This window comes from Dermacentor andersoni, chromosome 1 (assembly GCF_023375885.2).
Source record: "Dermacentor andersoni chromosome 1, qqDerAnde1_hic_scaffold, whole genome shotgun sequence".
In the NCBI taxonomy this organism is placed as follows: domain Eukaryota; kingdom Metazoa; phylum Arthropoda; class Arachnida; order Ixodida; family Ixodidae; genus Dermacentor; species Dermacentor andersoni.
In genome coordinates this window covers 233,550,646-233,569,541 of record NC_092814.1, presented here as the reverse complement: position 1 = coordinate 233,569,541, position 18,896 = coordinate 233,550,646, and the positions used below count along the sequence as shown (strand labels likewise).

The window sequence follows — 18,896 nt, the reverse complement described above, 5'->3', positions numbered from 1 at the left end:
ACTGTGCAATTATCAAAACTTTTTACCGCTTGTGTGCACATATGTTATCCTAAATATGTTTCAGCATAAATTAAAGCACGTTTTCAAAGCACTGCAACGTTACTTAGTCTGTGAAACTACATTGGGGAAGTTGCATGAGAAAAGTATCAGTCCATTTTTGTAGCAGCTAGGTGTGCTCCAGTTCTTTTAATACAAAATTGCATTTACAAATTTTGCGAGACGGATATGCAACATTTAATGCACATCCAAAACAGGATTACTCTTGCAGTAAAGTTTATTTACTAAGGCAAAACAAAGCACTTTCAAGACTGTGGATACTAACTGCAGCTCTAACATGTCAGTCTCAGTTTGTGAATGCCATAAATTAGACACTACTAACGTGATTTCATTAAAACTTCTTTCTGGGCTAGTTGGTGCATACTTGATTTGAAAATTATAACAGCATTAACACATGCATCCACAAAGGAACAAGGACGAGACACAAGCGACATGACTACCAACATGACTAGAGATTATTTTACACTCCATTATCTAAACAATAAGCAAGCAACTTTAGCCACATTTAAACAAACACATAAGAGGAAAAGCACAGACTGAAATATCAACATTACCATGCCCATTTGTGCTCACAGATGCTGCATAGACCGCCATGTCTAATTGGCAGATGTTTTTATCATATTCCAACTTCATATGAAGCTATTTTCTCCAGACTATGCACTTTTGCATTCGTCCCAAAAGTGTGCAAAGAACAAACTGGCATGGCACACTGACAGGAAGCAAGGAAACAGGACAAGCATTGCTATTGGTACAAGATCCACAGCAATACATCAGAACATGACAATACAGAAATATTATTTAAGCAAAAGTGAGTACAGATCTGAGAAGTTGTTCAAGTAAGAACACGGATTTAGCATTTTTAAAACCACATATTCATGAACAAAAACAGCCAAACATCAAGCACACATATTGCAAAATCAGAAGACACAATTCTTCACTGGGTGCTAGTTCAACCACCGCACGTCGAAATGTGTAAGAGCAGTTTAACCTGTGTAGCCTTCAGCACGCGACAGCGAAGAAGACTATCAACAACAGGCTTCATATACAGTGAACTCTCACTTGAGTGAACTTCAAGGGACCGAAGGAAATAGTTCACTTAACTGAAAGTTCACTAAACTGAATATTCACTAGACCAACATAACACATGGCATACAGAGTCAAAAGTTTGAAGTGCAATTCATGGAGCAAAAGAAATGGCATCCATAGTGTTAGAAATGTGTGAAATGGAATTTGTACATATCAACAAGTACAAGGTTCATAACAGTTATAATGCTGCCTTTCTCACTCAGAAAAAAATCTGTAATCTTCTTCTGCACTTGTACTTTTAAAGCACAGGAAGTAACAAACTGTCCAAAGAGTCAATGTTCTTGTACACTTCTTCTGGCCCAGCTTGCTGTTGAGACACAAAGTCTTTCAACTTTCCAATGTACCCTACAACCTCAGCTAGATTTATAGGGCGTGAAACCGGCTCGGCAGTTGCCTCTTCTTCGTCGCACTCTTCTTCTTCTTCAGGACGAACACTGCAAACAATCTCCAGATCCGTCTGTCCAGCACAGGTAATCAGTGCACTGTCACATTGTGCATAATCTTCAAACGAAGTATCTGATCGTAACTGATAAGTTACGATCAGATAACTGAGTAAGTAACTGATCGTAAAAATAAGCCTTGGTCTTCTGAGCGAGTTCGTTAAACTGAAATATTGACTTCCGAAATTCGTTCAAGTGAAACATTTTGCATAGAATCTATAAGAAAACTGCCGGGGATTTTTAAAAAGTTCTTTATTCTGAAATATTCGATAAACCGACGTTTGTACAACTGAGAGTTTACTGTATAGTATTTGGAGTCTGATTTAAACCGTAATACGCTGTTAAAATAAAATTTTAGAGTTTGCTTGTTTCATTCAGAAAAAAGACAGTGTCTTGGTCATGCTGCCACAGTTAACGGATAAACTTGGACCAGCTACATTGAGTCAAAGGAGAAAATAACAAAGTGAGGAAGACAGATGCATGGTGTGAAAGTGATGCTGTTGTATCAAGTAACACAACTGCTCACTTAAAGCATCATTCACCTGCTTTATATGCCTCTGCATACGGACTGAGAAGCTTTACCTGTTCACCATCTGCTAGTGAAGCACTGTTTGTTCACTGTGATCACCCACTTAAGGCAGTCACTTGGTTAAGTATGGTCCTTCGCTACATGCTAGACACCGACCCGAAACCATGCATAAGTCTTGTAAAATATTGTCATGTTATGGCTACCACGATGTTCATCAGCAACTGCATCATTACTGCCAAAACGCAGGCCATGCAATTCCTCAAGCACTTGCTCAACAAGAGCACAATAATGAAGAGTGGCAAATTGGGCTAGCTGGTTTCATAAAGGTTTGCTATTGTCGATACAAAAATATTGTGGTCTATTTCCATAAACACACAAAGGCACATAACTTCGCTGGGTGTTACATAAACTAGTGGCCCTTCTCTTCTGACGCAGACTGAAATGTGCTTTGCACGGAGAATTTCAACAGGAAATAGTTTCTGTCATTGCAGAATTATACAAGAATTCGCTCCAGTAAGATTTCTACAAATGAGAAAAAACGCACTGGACAAGCTGACAAATACACTGTTGTTAGTCTTTGTAGTCCGAGTGTACTGGAGAGAGTGGAATGTTTGTTGGTTGATGACCATTTGGTAAAATTCAGTGACACTTGTTGAGTCACAGCCACGGTTGTGGACTATAGCCTGTTTTTCACTTTCATCCAAGTTCAGGCACAGCTTTCCAGTGCCTAACCATACTGTCTGCTGACCAGCTCTCCTCTCCTGTACACCAAGAAAACTGACTGTTTCTGGTGAAAGATATAAACTAGCTTTAGCTGCCTGTAACTTTCGAGCAAGTACATAACGTTCCAATATTTGTAAAGGAACACCATTAGCTCCGCTGACCAGTTTCACAAGTCCATTTCCGCCTTCAAATACAAATGAAGAATGCGACCAAATCGGTCCTAGTTTAGCCATACTTTTAGGAAGATGCAGAATTTGGTGTACACTGTATGTCATTGCACCCAATTTGTACGAAGACTGTGTTCTCACAACAAACTCTGAGAGAAGATCGGATGATCTCATTATGTCATCTGAAGTGACGGTGTCCAGTAGAAGCATATATATATCCTCCACAAGCAAACTGAAATGTCTGACATACTTATCTGCCAAACAGCCATGAAGGCATGGTAATGAATAATGAACCCACCACTTCCATTCACTAGCTTTCCAGATTGTAAAGTCTGATAATCTTCATGGTGTACGTCTGAACCAATTCGGTGGCTTGATTGCCAATAGCCTCCTGTTTAAAGAGGCTAAACTTTGTCGTGAGCCAATGTAAACGCCTTTTCTCTTTTAAATGTGATCACATTTAAAAGAGTGTGATTATGGCCTAATGGTTAGAGAGTCGGGCTAGTGCACTGGGAGGCCAAGTTTCAAATCTCGTTGCCGTACATGCTTCTTTTTTTTCTAAGAGTGAGGAGGAATCTACTTGGCAAGAACAATCAGCGACTGACTGACCCAGGTAAAACCATGGGATGGTAGGCAAAGAAAGCTTCGCTTTAATACTAGTTATTGTGAAGCCGAATAGGTTCCAAGTCAAATTGACTTCAAAAAATGCACTTGTCAAATGAGCCGTTAGGAAGACTTTTATTGCATTGCTGCGTCACCAATATTTGGATACATATTCGATTTGTTGCTAACTGCTTTCTTGCTGTGAATATGTGCTTGGACTTAAGAAGACCCTTATGGGTCTTCTTACCAGCATAGTGTTTTTGATGCCTGGATGAAGTTTGCCATTTAGTGTAAAAGTTGCACTCATCGGTTGCCCAAATTTTTCTCAGCAGGGAAGCCACTAAAGCATTGTTTCCTCCCCAGCCTAAGCATGCGTCAAGGTGTCTTGTGTGCACTGTGTACTTGTATTTGCAATACACACAGCACACATCTCAACTACAAGCTACAGGTCCAGGCAGTATGTATCAAGCAAGATGTTCCAGGGACTTGACATGTAAAATGTGGTCTCAGCTCTTCATTTCTCTCATGTCAATGCATTAATTAGGATGAAATGTGCTGTCGGTATATTAAAACAATCTCTCCTGACAAATAATTGTAGACATAAAGAAATCTTTCTCTCTCTTCTTTTTTTTTCTTTTCCAGCTTGTGCACACATTGTGCAGTGCCTGTCATTCATCCTTTCAATGTATTTTTTAACAGACATTAGAATGACATACATTGCAAAACAAAATTAAAAATTAAATTATGGGGTTTTACGTGCCAAGACCACTTTCTGATTATGAGGGACACCATAGTGGAGGACTCCGGAAATTTCGACCACCTGGGGTTCTTTGACGTGCACCTAAATCTAAGCACACGGGTGTTTTCGCATTTCGCCCCCATCGGAATGCGGCCGCCGTGGCCGGGATTCGATCCCGCAACCTCATGCTCAGCAGCCCAACACCATAGCCACTGAGCAACCACGGCGGGTACACTGCAAAACAGTGCCAGAACATTAAGACGTGAAATGCTTGTAAAAATAGGTTGTATATTAGGATGCTTCAGAAAGTCTTCTTTTTAGTAAGTTTTGTGTGACATGAAAAACTTAATTTTTGCCTTAACTATGGGATGACACAATGGCACTGCAATCTTATGAATTCTTGTTTCTCAAAAATTAGAATGTAAAAACTGATTTTGTTCAGGTTTCAAGTGCAGTAAACACGAGACCTCGTTTGATCATTTGAATTAGCTCAGATTTAGCCAAAATAGCTTCAATATTACTTCACCCTTTCTCTCTCTCTTTTTTTGTGGCCTCCACATGACCATGAGTACCTATACATATATTTTAAACAATGGCCTGATTGTAGAACCTTCTGAGGTGCCATATTCATTACATTTGCAATTGCCTGAATGGCGACATTCAACCTTTAATGACTTCACATTCATGGCCATATTATATGACCATCTGTATAATAACATAAGTCTAAGGTCCTAGGCCACAACACACAGCTTTGAATGTGAGCAGAGGCTCTTAAAGTTTCTAGACTTGGCAGAAGCCAGTAACAATGAAAGGTGAATTCTAGTGTAATTGTTGTGGACTGTTATTTGGTGGTATTATTTCTTTCTGTGATCAGATAAAATTGCTGGTATAGCCACAACATATCTCAAAGGTCGTAACACTCCAATTTTGCCTTAAACTACAGATCACCCCCCCTCCCCCTCTTTGTTCCCCTTCATACAAATAGAACTTGTCGTGCACCCCACACTGTCAGTTTTTCCACAAAATACAGCAGTTTTCTATTGCACAGTTTCACTATAATCACCAGAAATATTTTGTCCATGTGACGTGCCACTACGTGCCACAGCTACAACTTCTTCTTTGAGGTGAGATGCTAGTATGTGTTGCTTATCAGTGGGGTGCAGTATTCTAGGGTCTACCACATTTCGGAATCCACTTCAGAAATGTTAGCACCCTACTTCACATCCTCATACTACTAATAGTCGACTGCTTTTTGGGGCACTAAAGGAAAATATTGAGTTCATTCGATAGCATATCTGTCTAGAAGTCTATCGTCCTTTTCTGGGTGCCAATATACGACTTAGTTGTGTAGAAAACTGCCACCGAATGTACTGCTGCCACTCCTCAATTTGAATCACCCATGCCAAAACTGAGGCCATGATGTAATCAGGTGGCCCCACTCTGATTCTTCATTTTCATTATTTTCTCGCTCACAAAAGCTCTGTTCTCACTATGAGCAACAAATTCCTTATTACAGAAGCTTAATGTTTCAATCTAGCTCGACTTAATATTTTTCTTTGGTGTCCCTTTTTTTAAGGAGTGCTTGTTTGCAAAGCTGCCACTGCTGATGATGGATCTGCAAGAGAAAGCATTGCATATACAGAGTGCCTGTGGACACTTCGTAACCCAGCTACGAATTTTTTTCCTATAGACCCAGTTATTATTGAACTTACAGGAATTTGGAGTTAATCCATGACTTGAAACAGTCGTCTAGCTGCGGCATTGACGAACTTAATTCAAAACTTTTGAAAAACACTGCAGTATATTCATCTGTCTTTTTTATGTACCTCTTCACCCAGTCTCTTGAAAGTGCATCGGTATACCTGCAGATTGGAAGGTAGGGAAAGTGGTCACTCTTTTTAAACCTGGTAATCCACATTCACCTCTTAATTATAGACCTATTTCACTAACAGGCATTCCCTGCAAACTTCTTGAGCACATAATCTACTCGAACCTTGTCTCCTTTCTAGAATCAAACTCATTCTTCACTCCTTCTCAGCATGGTTTCCGTAAAAGTTACTCCTCCGAAACACAATTAATATCCTTCATTAATAACTTAGCTTCCTCTTTAGACAAAGGACTACTTAGTTGATTGCATCTTCCTAGACTTTGCCAAGGCGTCCAACAAGGTTCCACACCAACTGCTGCTCCTTAATATCAGAGCCCTAAATATAGATCCTAACATATGAAGTGGATTGAATGCTTTCTTACTAACCGTATGCAATTTGTTACTGCAAATGATTTGGTGTCGCAGCATTGCGCAGTTCAATCAGTTGTACCACAGGGCTCCGTCTTTGGACCATTGCTCTTTCTAATATATATTAATGACCTCCCCCGGCACAATTAACTCTTCATTTAAACTCTTCGCGGACGACTGTGTCCTTTACCATGATATAAGAAATTCACAGGGCTCTTTCATTCTGCAGACTGACCTGGGCATGATCTGCATCTGTTGTTCCAAGTGGCAAATAGTCCTTAATCCAACCAAATGCAAAGCAATGGCAGTTTCTCGGCAGTCTAAACCATCCAACACTTTCCAATACAAAATTAACGAAGTTCGTCTTGAAACAGTTCCCTCGTATAAGTATCTTGGTGTCCATGTGGCTATTAACCTCTCCTGGCATGCACATATCTCCAAAATCACCAGTAATGCGAATAAAATGCTAGGCTACATACGCAGGAATTTTTCACAGGCCCCACAACACTTATACTGCTTCTGTACAAAACACTCATTAGACCGAAGCTAGAGTATGCTTGAAGGAAAAGAGCAGGGCGCAATAGACCTGGACAGAAGAAGAACACAAACGTCAGGACCGGCGCCTTGGACCGGCATTTGTGTTCTTCTGTCCTGGTCTATTGCGCTTTGCTCTTTTCATTCAAGCATGAACCAACTAGCCCAAGCAAGAGTTTTACTAGAGTATGCCTTATCTGTATGGGATCCTGGACAACAAACACGAACAGATAGCATCGAATCGGTACAAAACCAATCGGCTCGTTTCATTGTTTCTAATTATTCATGCGGAGCTAGTATTTCTTTAATAAAGTCAAGCCTAGACCTTGACAATTTACAGATTAGACAAAAAATATTCTGCCTCTGTTTATTCCACAAAATTTTCCTTCAGAAGAACTTTTGAAAGAACCAGCTTATGTGTTGTCCAGAATCGATCACCTGTAAAATGTCTTCGTTCCCTTTAGTTGAACAAATGCATTGTTTGACTCTTTTTGCCCAAGACAATTACCAAGTGGAACCGCGTTCCCTCGTCAATCACCTGCATAGAAGACAATGATTTCAATTCAATGAGACAATTCACTAATACTTTGTTTGGCGTTTGTTGTTCTCCATTTGCTTTATTTGAGTGTACTTGTTGCACGCTAAGTCTGTAAAATTTTTTAGGAATTTTTCATTTTCGTGTTAATGCTTTGTTGTTACTGATGTTTTTCTTTATGTACATTCTACCCATCCCCTCTATAACGCCCAATGAGCCTTGAGGGTATTGTAAATAAATAAATAAATAAATATACAATGCTCTTCCGACTGTTGCAGTGGTTGCACAAGGTTCCGAGCCCACTTAGTATAAAGCCGAGTGAAGATGTTTCACTTAGACCTTTGTGTTCGTGTATATGTGTGAAAGGATCTTTTTCAGTAGGCTCAAATTATTGCGTAGGGACTAAACCAGGGATATGATGCTGGAGAACATTGTTGATTCAAAGTAAGTAAAATGTAGCCCCTTACTGCATGATTCTTAACTTTTTTAATGAAATAATTAGACAGACCATTGTGTTGACGACAGATATGCCCAAACAAACCTCAATTTTCTCTGAAAGCGTATAGTTGTGATTTTATAACCAAAGGCTGTCGTACATTATAGATGATGCTGTCATGAATTATAGATGATATATCATGCAGTTATGGATATATTTGTGACCACACAGAAAGGTATTGGAATTGCAAAAAACCTGCAAAAATATCTGAGCCATTGAAAATACCTGAAATCTTTATTTCTTGCAGTTCCATCTAGTGCAAGGTTCTTTAAAATTTTATGTTGCCATCCTTGATTGACTAATTGGTAGCCCCAATATATAAACCGGAACCTTTAGAGAGCTTCCTTTCATGTGAATTTTCATTTTGTGTAGTCTGTAGTAGACTGACATAAGACAGAAAAATGTCTCTTTCTCTTCCTTCGCAAGTTCTGAGGATGTCTCGCCACGTGTGAGATGAAACACCACTTGTACAAAATTTGATGCCTAGCATTTGCATATGCTCGGTCTGTTTAATGTCCCCTGGTAGTGTTATCTCAGCACGACCTAAATTTAATGCTTCACATTTCCTCATATTTATTTTGTTCATTTCTACTATTGTCATTAGGTCTTGGAACATGGCATGTCCCATTGTGTTTATCATAACATTGTTAGCGTTTTTATTTCCCTACATATTCATGACAGGGGTGACAATAAACAGTATAAATTTGCTAAAAATTTTTTTTCTCACAAAGAAACAAATACCTGCTCTCCTCCATAAGATAACCCATTACTGTATGCTCTATCATATATGATACAGCGATTGACGCTTGCCCCACTGAACAACCCGATTGTCTTTCTCATTCAGCATACTACAGGAGACTGATAAATATCAAACACCCTTCTATTCTTTCTGTGCCGATTATGTGCTGTTTATTTACCACAGTAAATGAACAAGTTATTTTAGTAACACGGCTTGTTACTGTGAAGAAAGAGGGTTAACAGAGGGGCCCGGTTTTTATTAATCATATCATGAGAAGCCAACTAACAGAGACACCAAGGAAAACATAGGGGAAATTACTCATACTTAATAATTGAATTAAAGAAATGATAAATTGATGACAACGAAAGTGAACGAAAAAACAACTTGCCGAAGGTGGAGAATGATCCCACTTCTTCCCATTACGCGTGCGATGCTCTAACCAATTGAGCTACCCCGGCGGGGTTTCCCCATCGACTTTCTTAGGTATTTATGTGTTACTACTAGAAATAACCTTGGGAGTGTTAGCCAGCACCGCCACCCACAAACCTTGGCGGCGGATGAGTCTAGGTTGGCTAATTCTACTCTTCCTCTCTTCACATTGAGTGAAATCCTACGCCTCATTAACCCATGGTCACTGACCAATCACTTTACCCTACCGTCAGAAACCTTGGCAGCAGATGCGTTTAGGTTGGCTAATTTTACTCTTTCTCTCTTCACATTGAGTGAAATCCTACACCTCACTAACCTATGGTCACTGACCCATCACTTTACCCTACCTAGCACTTCTATATCCTGCACTATGCTGGGATCGGCAGAGAGTATGAAATCTATTTCATTTCTTGTTTCTCCAAGTATAACCAAGTATAACTCAATACCAAATATAACTGCTTAGCTGCCGATGACAAGGTAACTCACCATGACATCACAACAAGCGTCCTCTAGTGCAGATGACGAGTTAACTCGTGAACTTTCTGCAATATTTGCACATGTGTATATAGGTATGTGCAGTTACTTGTAATTTTGACAAATAATAAATGATACACAATTACTTTTGATATATTTTTTTTCAACGAGACCAGTAAAAAAATTTAATAGGCATTACTGGCATCATATTTTATAGAAAAAATTGCCACAAAATATGCAGGCCTCAAATAATTCCACTATCAAATATATATTTTTTTAATTTGTCATGGCAGTTAGGAGGTTAAAGGGCAGCAAGTACAAGTTAAAAAATTTACAAAGATGTAGGGTAATGGACCTTTCCAGGAATGCATGTGCACCATCAACGGCAATCCCTGTAGGTTAGACACAAGGCTTGGCAAGTTGAAGGAAGTGCCGGGCCGCATGCGGCTTGCATGCTGCATGCAAGGCGAACAGGTGACTTTCCAGCAGCTGCAGCAGCCGGTGCTCACGCACTTCTGGAAAGGTCCATTGCGATCACCACAATAAGTTGTTAAGGGCAGTGCTGTTTCACCGGGGAGATTAAAATGATTGCTGCAAGATAATTTGTCGTCAGATTGGAATGAAAACAAGAATTTGCATATAGTATAGGAGACACCAGCCATTATCTACGAGGATTTCAAGTATGCAAGTTAATTAGGGGAGGAACAAGAAATTAACAAAGTACTGCAGGGCTTGTGTAAATGCCTTACAAATGGATCAAATGAATTTAAGCACTATCATTATAAGCCGGGTAATAAAAATTTCAAGCAGAAACTTTTGACAGGTACAAGTGAAATGAGCTAAAACTGAAATTCCTTCGAGGAACCCATATGGGTTTCCCGTGTAGCAATTGCTACGAACGGCTGGATGTCTAATTTTCCCTTTATTAATTACCTCTCTCCACCTTGTGGGTCTCCACAGAACTATTTCGTCAAACTCTTGCCTTTGCTTCGAGTTGTTGACAAATTCGACTTCGCCCTGCCATCTGCTAGCCGCCTGGTTAAGCTCAGATGGTAGAGCGGCTACCCCATAAAGACGGTGGTCCCAGGTTCGGGTCCCGGACCAGGATGAATTTTTCTTCAACTGCGAGGCTTTTCTTTCGAGGAACCCGTATGGGTTTCCTTTGTAGCAATTGCTATGAATGGGCGTAAGTCTAATTTTCCCTTTATTAATTACCTCTCCACCTTGCGGGTTTCCGCAGAACTATTTCGTAAAACTGAAATCCCTCTGCAAGCCAATGTGGGCACTGAAAATTGATGTATGAAATTGTAAATATTTGTGTTCACCAGAGCTGTTTGTAGAGTTGCCAACAGTAGGGCATTTATCTTACATGCTCAGCAGGGTTGCATGGCCATCATACAATTTTCCTCTAAAATGCAGGGTTTTAGAGCAAAGCTTTCTTAGCAAACCCTTCCGGACTTTCCCAACTGTGGTTGGGTGCTGCTGCTGTCTTTCCAAATAGCTCACTATAGGTAGTTTATGGTCGAATGGGTAGAAAATCAGGCTGCAGGGCCGAGAAAATCTGGTTTGAAACAACCATCGTACGAAATTTGGTCACTAAGTAAGTAAAAAAATTAACCGACAGTTATGATAATCCCTAATGCAAAATTTGAGCACAGCTGTGTACCGTGTTTTTATTTCACGATATATTGGCTGGTGCGGACAATTGCGAGAGGCAGCGTGTGGGTGATGCATGGCCGTGATTCACAGCAGCTGCTGCAAACAGCCCTCCGCTCATGCAACACTTTGTTTACATATATGGTATCGGTGGACGCGCTCACCACATGCCATCGGTGAACAGACGACAGTGCGCTACTATGACGCCATCTCGTAGTGGTCACTGCTGTAGAGCCAGTCTTGTGCAGCACTACGCTTTTCTTCTCACACTTTCGCCATACCCTCCTCCTCCGCTTTCCTCTTTGCTATCACTGTCTTTCATCCCTCGCTGTGCTATGCGTTCGCTCTTTCATCCTTTGCTGTGCTCGTTTGTTCAGTTACGAGGACACCTAGGAACGACACTGACGCTTGCCGCAGGAACGGGTGCCTAAGATCTGTGCTGTAAAATAAGAAAATTAATTATGTGCCCAATGCAGGGATCAAACCTCTTTCCCCCAGCACAGCAGCCCTATGCTCTAACCATTAGCCACAATCTTTTTTTCATGTTATTCATTACAAATATAAAATGTGTGCAAGTTATTTACATAGCTGTCAAAACAGCGATAGCGGCATCTACAAGCACAAAACAAACACTACACAGTACAATTATTACAGTAAACAGATCTCTAAAAGGAATGCAAAAAGATACACTTCATCAACAATGGGTACCAGTCCGGTTGGAAAGTCTCTTTGATCATAAAAGTCTAACTGTTAAATTGTGTGAATGAAATGTGACTGCAAAGATACGATTGGTTCTGTATTCCAATCTAACATGCAAGTTTTTCATAACCAGTGCAACCCCATAAGTAGCAGCATGTCAAAAGGCACGTCTTCACATTTAGGTGGCATGAGACATCATATGGTACAAGGATTGGTACAAGGATCAAACAAGTTGGACAATCATTATGGCACAGTTGCACACCTTTAAGTATAATAGAGCCAATGTTAGCATGTTCGAGAAGAAAAAACGGAAAAGAATGACAGACCCTATCGAATGCCTTAGCTAAGTTTACATTGAGCATTGCTAGTTGTTCGTGAGAACTGGGACAATGTTCCAATGTTCCCGGGGTGATGTGTATGTTTGTTTGTATTGAGCAGCCTTTCAGATTGCAAGGCTGGCAAGAACCAATAAGAACTGACATTGCAAATAGTGGTCTGTCTGATAATACCATTGCAAAAATTTTTTAGTCAACATTAGACAGTGTAGTAGGTTTGTACGCTTCAACAGAGGGCAGTTTTTCTCCGTCTGTGTATTTTGGAATCAACAGTGTGTGGCTTCTAATGAATGATTGAGGAAGAGTATCCAGATCAAAACCAGCTCTGAAAATATTGAGTAATATGGGACAATGTAGGAATTTTAAGGCTTTATAAGACTTGCCTGAAATTCCATCATGACCCGGCGTCTTTGACATTAGTGAATGGTCAGTTAAAGGGGTCACAAAGGGTACGAGACATGCTGCCAGATTATCGATTTAACTGAAGGGGCACTAAACAATTCTGTGTAGTAAGCCTCAAATTCAGACACGATTTCTTTTGTGTTAGAGACAATGAGCTTCTGTAATAAATATCTGGTACAAGCCTGCTTTCTGCACTGCATTAGTCAAGTAAACTTTGACTCCACAGTAAAGTTTGGTTCCTCAGAATGCAAAATATGATTATTAGGCGATTGAACATGGGCACCTCTGTAACATATTGCATCGTATTCCTCAAGTGCACACTTAACATCTGCAATTTTGTCTACATAAGAGCTGGTGCCTCACACTCAGAGAGGTCTTTTTTTTAAATTTACTATAGAACAACCTCACAGAACTAAATTAAATGGCAATTGTCTGAACTTGAGAGGCAAATAAAGGCATATCAGCAGCCAAACAATTTTTCAGTGCTAAGCACACACGAGTAATAAAGTTCCCATCATTCACAAGTGAGGAGTTAAGTCTCCAGAGTGCCCAGTTTGGTCTGAAATTTGAAGAAATGCTTTTGCCAATGTTGCCAAGAAATGCTTTTGCCAGAACCAGGTTCTGCTATGAATGAATTCTGGGGTTTAAGTGCCAAAACCACAATTTGATTATGAGGTACGCTATAGTGAGGGGCTCCAGATTAATTTTGACCACCAGGAGATTTTTGATGTGCCCCTAATGCACAGGACACGGGCATTTTTGCATTACACCCCCATTGAAATGGGGCTGCCGTGGCCAGGATTGTGCTTAGCAGCACAACACCACAGCTGCTAAGCCACCACAGCAGGTTGAGGTTCTGCTTTACAAGACATTCAGGGGAAATAAGAACCGATGAAACATAAATGGGACAAAGTTGTGTGTGGGTATTACCTTGGGCATGTGTATAAGAGGGGAGGCTACTCGATGCCCTTGTGTCAATAAGCCCAACCTTCTCAACTACCAACCTTCTCAACTACAAGATACAGCACTCCTATCACTTTGGCTCGGCCTAGTACGGTCAATAGGATTGCATACACAATTATTAAAATTGCCCATGAATACAACATTACAGTCACAATCTAGTAAGCTAGCTATTCATTCATTCAAATAACTTTACTGAGTGCCCTGCGATTTGGTGGGGTGTGCCTGGACTCCGCCTAGGTTTCGGCCAAGGGTTCTTGGCCCTTGGCAGCTTGCTTGGCTCGCTCGACACACATTGACTAGGCACCACAGTAAATCATGCAAGATAAAATCACATTGTATAAGTCACTCCTCACTGTCAAGATTAAAAGCTACAGCAGAGTATGGTAAACTCTCCCTGAGAAACAAGATGACTGCGAGATGTTAATGATGATTTCCATCCTATGGCACATACCCACAATGGGTGATTGGCCAAGAAATGGGCAGCACATTTAAACTAAATAAGAAGAGATGAAATAGTACAAGGCAATATAAGAATTGTCACATTGCATAGCACATGTGCAAGTGCCAGTTCCCTTTATGCCAAAGATGCTGAACTGAAATGGGAAAGTTTATAGCATTCCATTACCAGCTTCACGAAAGCTTCTCTTCACATAGATTCCAAAATGTGCATTGGGTCTGCATAACTTTATTTTTATTGTTTTGCATTTATTCAGTGTCAAACAAAATACAAGCTTATTAGCCTAAAGAATGCACCACAGCATATCATTTCTGAGACAAAACTTTTATTCAAAGCAAATAATGAAACAAAACACTCCAAGATAAAATGTATCAAAATATGTTCTTTTTTCTTGCTAAGAAAAAGTTTACAACATCCGAGAGGCATATACAAGACAAGCTTGTCGTTTTTCTGGCTATCCGCAATGCTGTACATGCACTTATAACAAAAGAAGCACACTTGATCTTCCTTTTTTTTTTTTTTTCACTCTGTATTTGCACACACACGCACACACTGACAAAGACCATGGCAAAATGTCGACTTGTCCAGTTCAGCTAAACATGTCATCATAGTCTGGGGGCCTCATAGCATGGTCCGGGTTAGGCCTGTAAGGAATTCGCATATCATTATAGGAAAAAAAAATAAGCAATGAACACTAGCATTGTCAAAGAACATCTTTTACTGTAATTATCTACACAAACAGATTATCTATGTTAACAAACAGGTAAATATAGCAAAAACATTAAGAGAAGCTCAAGTTCTAAGTGGCTCCCACAATGCACAGCTCTACATTAAACAAAGCAACCAATTAAGCAGCATAATAATTAAAAAAGGAGAGTCAACTATATTACCCAGCAAATCTGAAGCCTGCAGGATCATTAGTAGATGAAGGTCCAAATGGGTCAAACCGGGCCCCAGGAGGAAATGTTGCTCTGCAATAGAACAGCATTTTCTAAAACAGAGGCTCCGAAATTTCTGGCAGCTGATGAGAGCAAACAGCAGATAAGCAATAGAATATTCTAATACAAAGAGCAGACTGTGTACTGCCCGTAGAGATGCCACTGTAGGCTGCCTTGTGTCTGCTTTCGGAAGCACGCATAGAGATTCTGGATACTGGAGCAGCGGTCCATCTCTCACTGCAGAACAGCTCATATTCATGGCGAAATTTGGCATCCATAGAGAGCAATTGCACATGAAAGAAATCATGCCCTTTGACAGCTGTGGCCGACACGACTTACAATTAGAACATCATTGCTCTGACTCAAAAAGACTTGGCTACAAAACATGGCCCTCTGTGTACTCCTAACATGTTAACTGTTTGATAAATAAATGCAATAATTAAAGCTGAGAATGTTTTGCTCACGTGCACCAAAATATCATTGACTGCCCGTTTTTCCTGATATTCCGTGTTACGACAGAACATGAACAGTTTTTTGCATGTTATTGCAACTTTTCACCAACTACTACAAAAAAAGACTAGTGAATTTATTGGAGCAAAGAAAAACAGCCGTCTGGCCAAGTGGTGTCACCATTTTTTATTGATGTCTTTCTGAACTGGATGAGGGTATTAGGCATTTATTTAAAGGGATGTTGTCAACCCTTACATGTAACAACCATATGTACTTTAGAAGTGCAAAAATGCGGTACACCAAAATGTGCACTTAACTGTAACTAGTGCAGCATGTAGGAGGGATAACATTTTAATGACAGAGACTGCATGTAAAGGGCTGTATAGGAGTGGGTACACCGAATTCATTTTTAAGGAATGGTTACTCGAGATCTGTGCATTCAAATCTCACATATTAATATGCAAGAAGTAGCTTTCCCATTGAATATTTAGTCTCACTGAACACTTTTATGGGGGACATGGTACGTCTACCTGCTCTGTGCTCTTACAAGCAATTAAGTGTGCCCTTCCATACTGTCTGCTGGGGTATGTGGTTGGAGTGGAAGTTACAGCAAAGCCATGTTATAAACGAAGTTAAAGTAAGAGTAAAAAATTTGTTCATTATAACTACTATAATTACAATTATTTTTTGTCACGCAGAGTGGCCAATTCCGGTGATAATGGAAATGCGGCTTTGTGTGACCCAATGATGAAAGGCCAGAAGAATGGAAAACGGATTGTTATAATACACAGTAGTAGGACATGAGAAACTCCTTGATAGCACATATGCAACGATTTATTGCAACCATGGTTAGATAAAACAGCATGCATAGAAGCGTTTTTTTCTCCACATACCGTGAGCCGCATGCTCCATTGTTCACATTTCAGCCATTGCACAGGGTGTTCAGTTCACAGAGCACAAGAGCCAGAACCGAATGTCAGAGTGTACTCAGTAATAAGGAGAAGGTAGGAGGCAGCACTGTTGGTAGAATGTGGGCACTGAATGGGAGTTTTGCAGGAGAGTGCAAGGGTTCTGAACTGCTGCATCAGATGAGTTACTAGCAACATCATGCAACACCAGATTCTGGCCTAATCAGTGTGAAAGGATCAGTAAATCTTAATTATGAACAAAAACAAAAGCTTTGTTACATCTGTCTATAGAAAATTTTTTGTGTTAAGTTGACATAACATATGCATAAGTTTTTACGAAAATTTGAAGGGGAATTGTGACTGCTTCATTAGACTCATTAGTTTGTCATACCATAACTTGTTCCATTATAACGAAATTCGACTGTAGAGGAGTACAGTATGGGGAACCAGCGCTGGATAGGCGGCGCGTCGAAAAGAGTGCGTTGCACGCCGCCCTGGCGACGAAACGCGGCATATTCCAGCCACACAACCAGACGACACACATACATACGCAGCCGTATTATAGTTCGTATGTTTCCGTTTTCGCGCCGCTTCAAGTGGACAGTTTTTGTAGAGAAGCTAGCGCCATCAAGTGAAGAAACGACGAAAGAACCTTTTTAAGCTTTATATATTTTTCACAGTGCGTCGCGGCGATCACGTGTGTTTCTTTAACGGTTGCGTCGTGTATCGATACCATGCTTGCGCGGCTGCCTGCCTCGCAAATCTAGCAGTTATGGCTCCGGTCGTGCTGCGCTATGGTTTCGTAAGTATTCGTTGGCCTGAAGATATTCCATATTTCTCTGGCTAGACATAAAAAATTCTGATGTTACTTCGCCACAGCAGTCAATGGAGAAGAAAGCTTTATCGCATCAGCTGACTCGCGCAAGCAAAGGTTTGAGTGCTCCGCTGCTTGATCCGTAACCATCCTGGCTATATTTAGCACAAATTACATAAATTTGCCGGATGCATCTCAGCGCCGATTCCTCATCCGCATGCGCATTTTTATAAACACATAGGTGACTTAGTCGCGCGTGCGCTGGCACTATGCGCATACAACTCGTATTACAAGGCAGCTTCCCTCCCACATAATTCTTGTCAATGAATGGATAATTTTTACCTCTCGTATCGTTCACTTGGTGCGGTGGCGTTGGAAGGGGCTTGGCGGTGGCATTGCGAAGGAAAAATGGTACATATGCCGGATGGTGCATGCTATTGCTCATTTTGTTTCCGACGAAATACCGACTGCAGATTCTGCTGTTTGGTACTGTCTGCCATGGCTGACCGTCTTCACTATCGATTAAACTAAGGATACGCGCGAAATTTGATTTAGAAATCAGCCCGACACCGCTTGACAGGGCGACAAGACGGGAGCTTACTCCGCTCGCCTGACTGCTTGGATCCAACGCCGCCTCCGTTCTTGTTCGTAGGGTTTAGATGGAAAGACGCAGAAGGATACATCCTCCCTCATCCCGACTTAGTTGTGGCACTTGTATACGCAACAGTATCGTCGGCGCCCTTTTGTTTTCCTTCGACTTTCAGGGCACGCAACGCAATTTTCGTCCGCGGGGGAGGCTGAATTGTGCACGTTCTGACCGCCAGGGCGGCGCTGCAGGCGCCGTGAAAACTCCAGCGCTGGTTCCCCATGGGCATGCCAATGTGTGTGAAAATGACAGCAATGATTTTCTTTCCCACCAGTTGATTTCATTTTTCAGGACCTATATCTAAAGCAGGGTGAACATATTGAGCACGGATGGTAGGAAATTAGACGAACTTAAGCAAACACAATTTTTCGCTGTGGAACCCATGCAGCTGGAATGGACTTGCATACCAAAACTCACTGCCAATAGTTCAACACAAAGGCTTATGATGCCTTGGCAAAAGTTTATAAGGATATAAGCAATCATTTGCCTCAGCTCACCCGTACAACGAAGTGAGATCCAGTACTCATAGATACCTGCACTTAAATAAAAACATTTACTTCAATTCTTAATTTATAGACACTTGATTAGGATACCACCCTTCTTTAGTATTTATATATACCTTATTTCACGTACTTGCTAACTCATTTTACTGCATCAAATGGTTGTAAACGGCATGAAGTGTAACGGCAAACTTGACAAGAGTACCAGGGCATATAAATGTAGTTTGAGAGCTTAAAACTTCTTGGGTGGACTAAAAAATAAGCTGCTTTTCAGTTGTGCATACAGCTCATAACCAAGCAGTAAAGCAAAGCTTACATTTGGGCGAGTCTGTACAGATCCA

At 40.7% G+C, this 18,896-nt stretch overlaps 1 protein-coding gene across 3 annotated transcripts in view; it reads right to left on the bottom strand.

Annotated features, from left to right (window-relative positions):
* Window positions 1-14,607: 14,607 nt before the first annotated feature.
* Window positions 14,608-18,896, bottom strand: part of LOC126548510 (proteasome inhibitor PI31 subunit-like) — a 37,889-nt gene continuing 33,600 nt past the window's right edge. For all 3 annotated transcript variants that reach the window (XM_055063447.2, XM_050196728.3, XM_055063448.2), the window contains 2 exons: window positions 15,190-15,270; window positions 14,608-14,943 (listed from right to left, as the gene is read on the bottom strand). In XM_055063447.2, coding sequence (XP_054919422.1) covers window positions 14,889-14,943; window positions 15,190-15,270 — 136 coding nt within the window. In that variant the 3' untranslated portion in view covers window positions 14,608-14,888. The remainder of the gene's footprint in view (window positions 14,944-15,189; window positions 15,271-18,896) is intronic.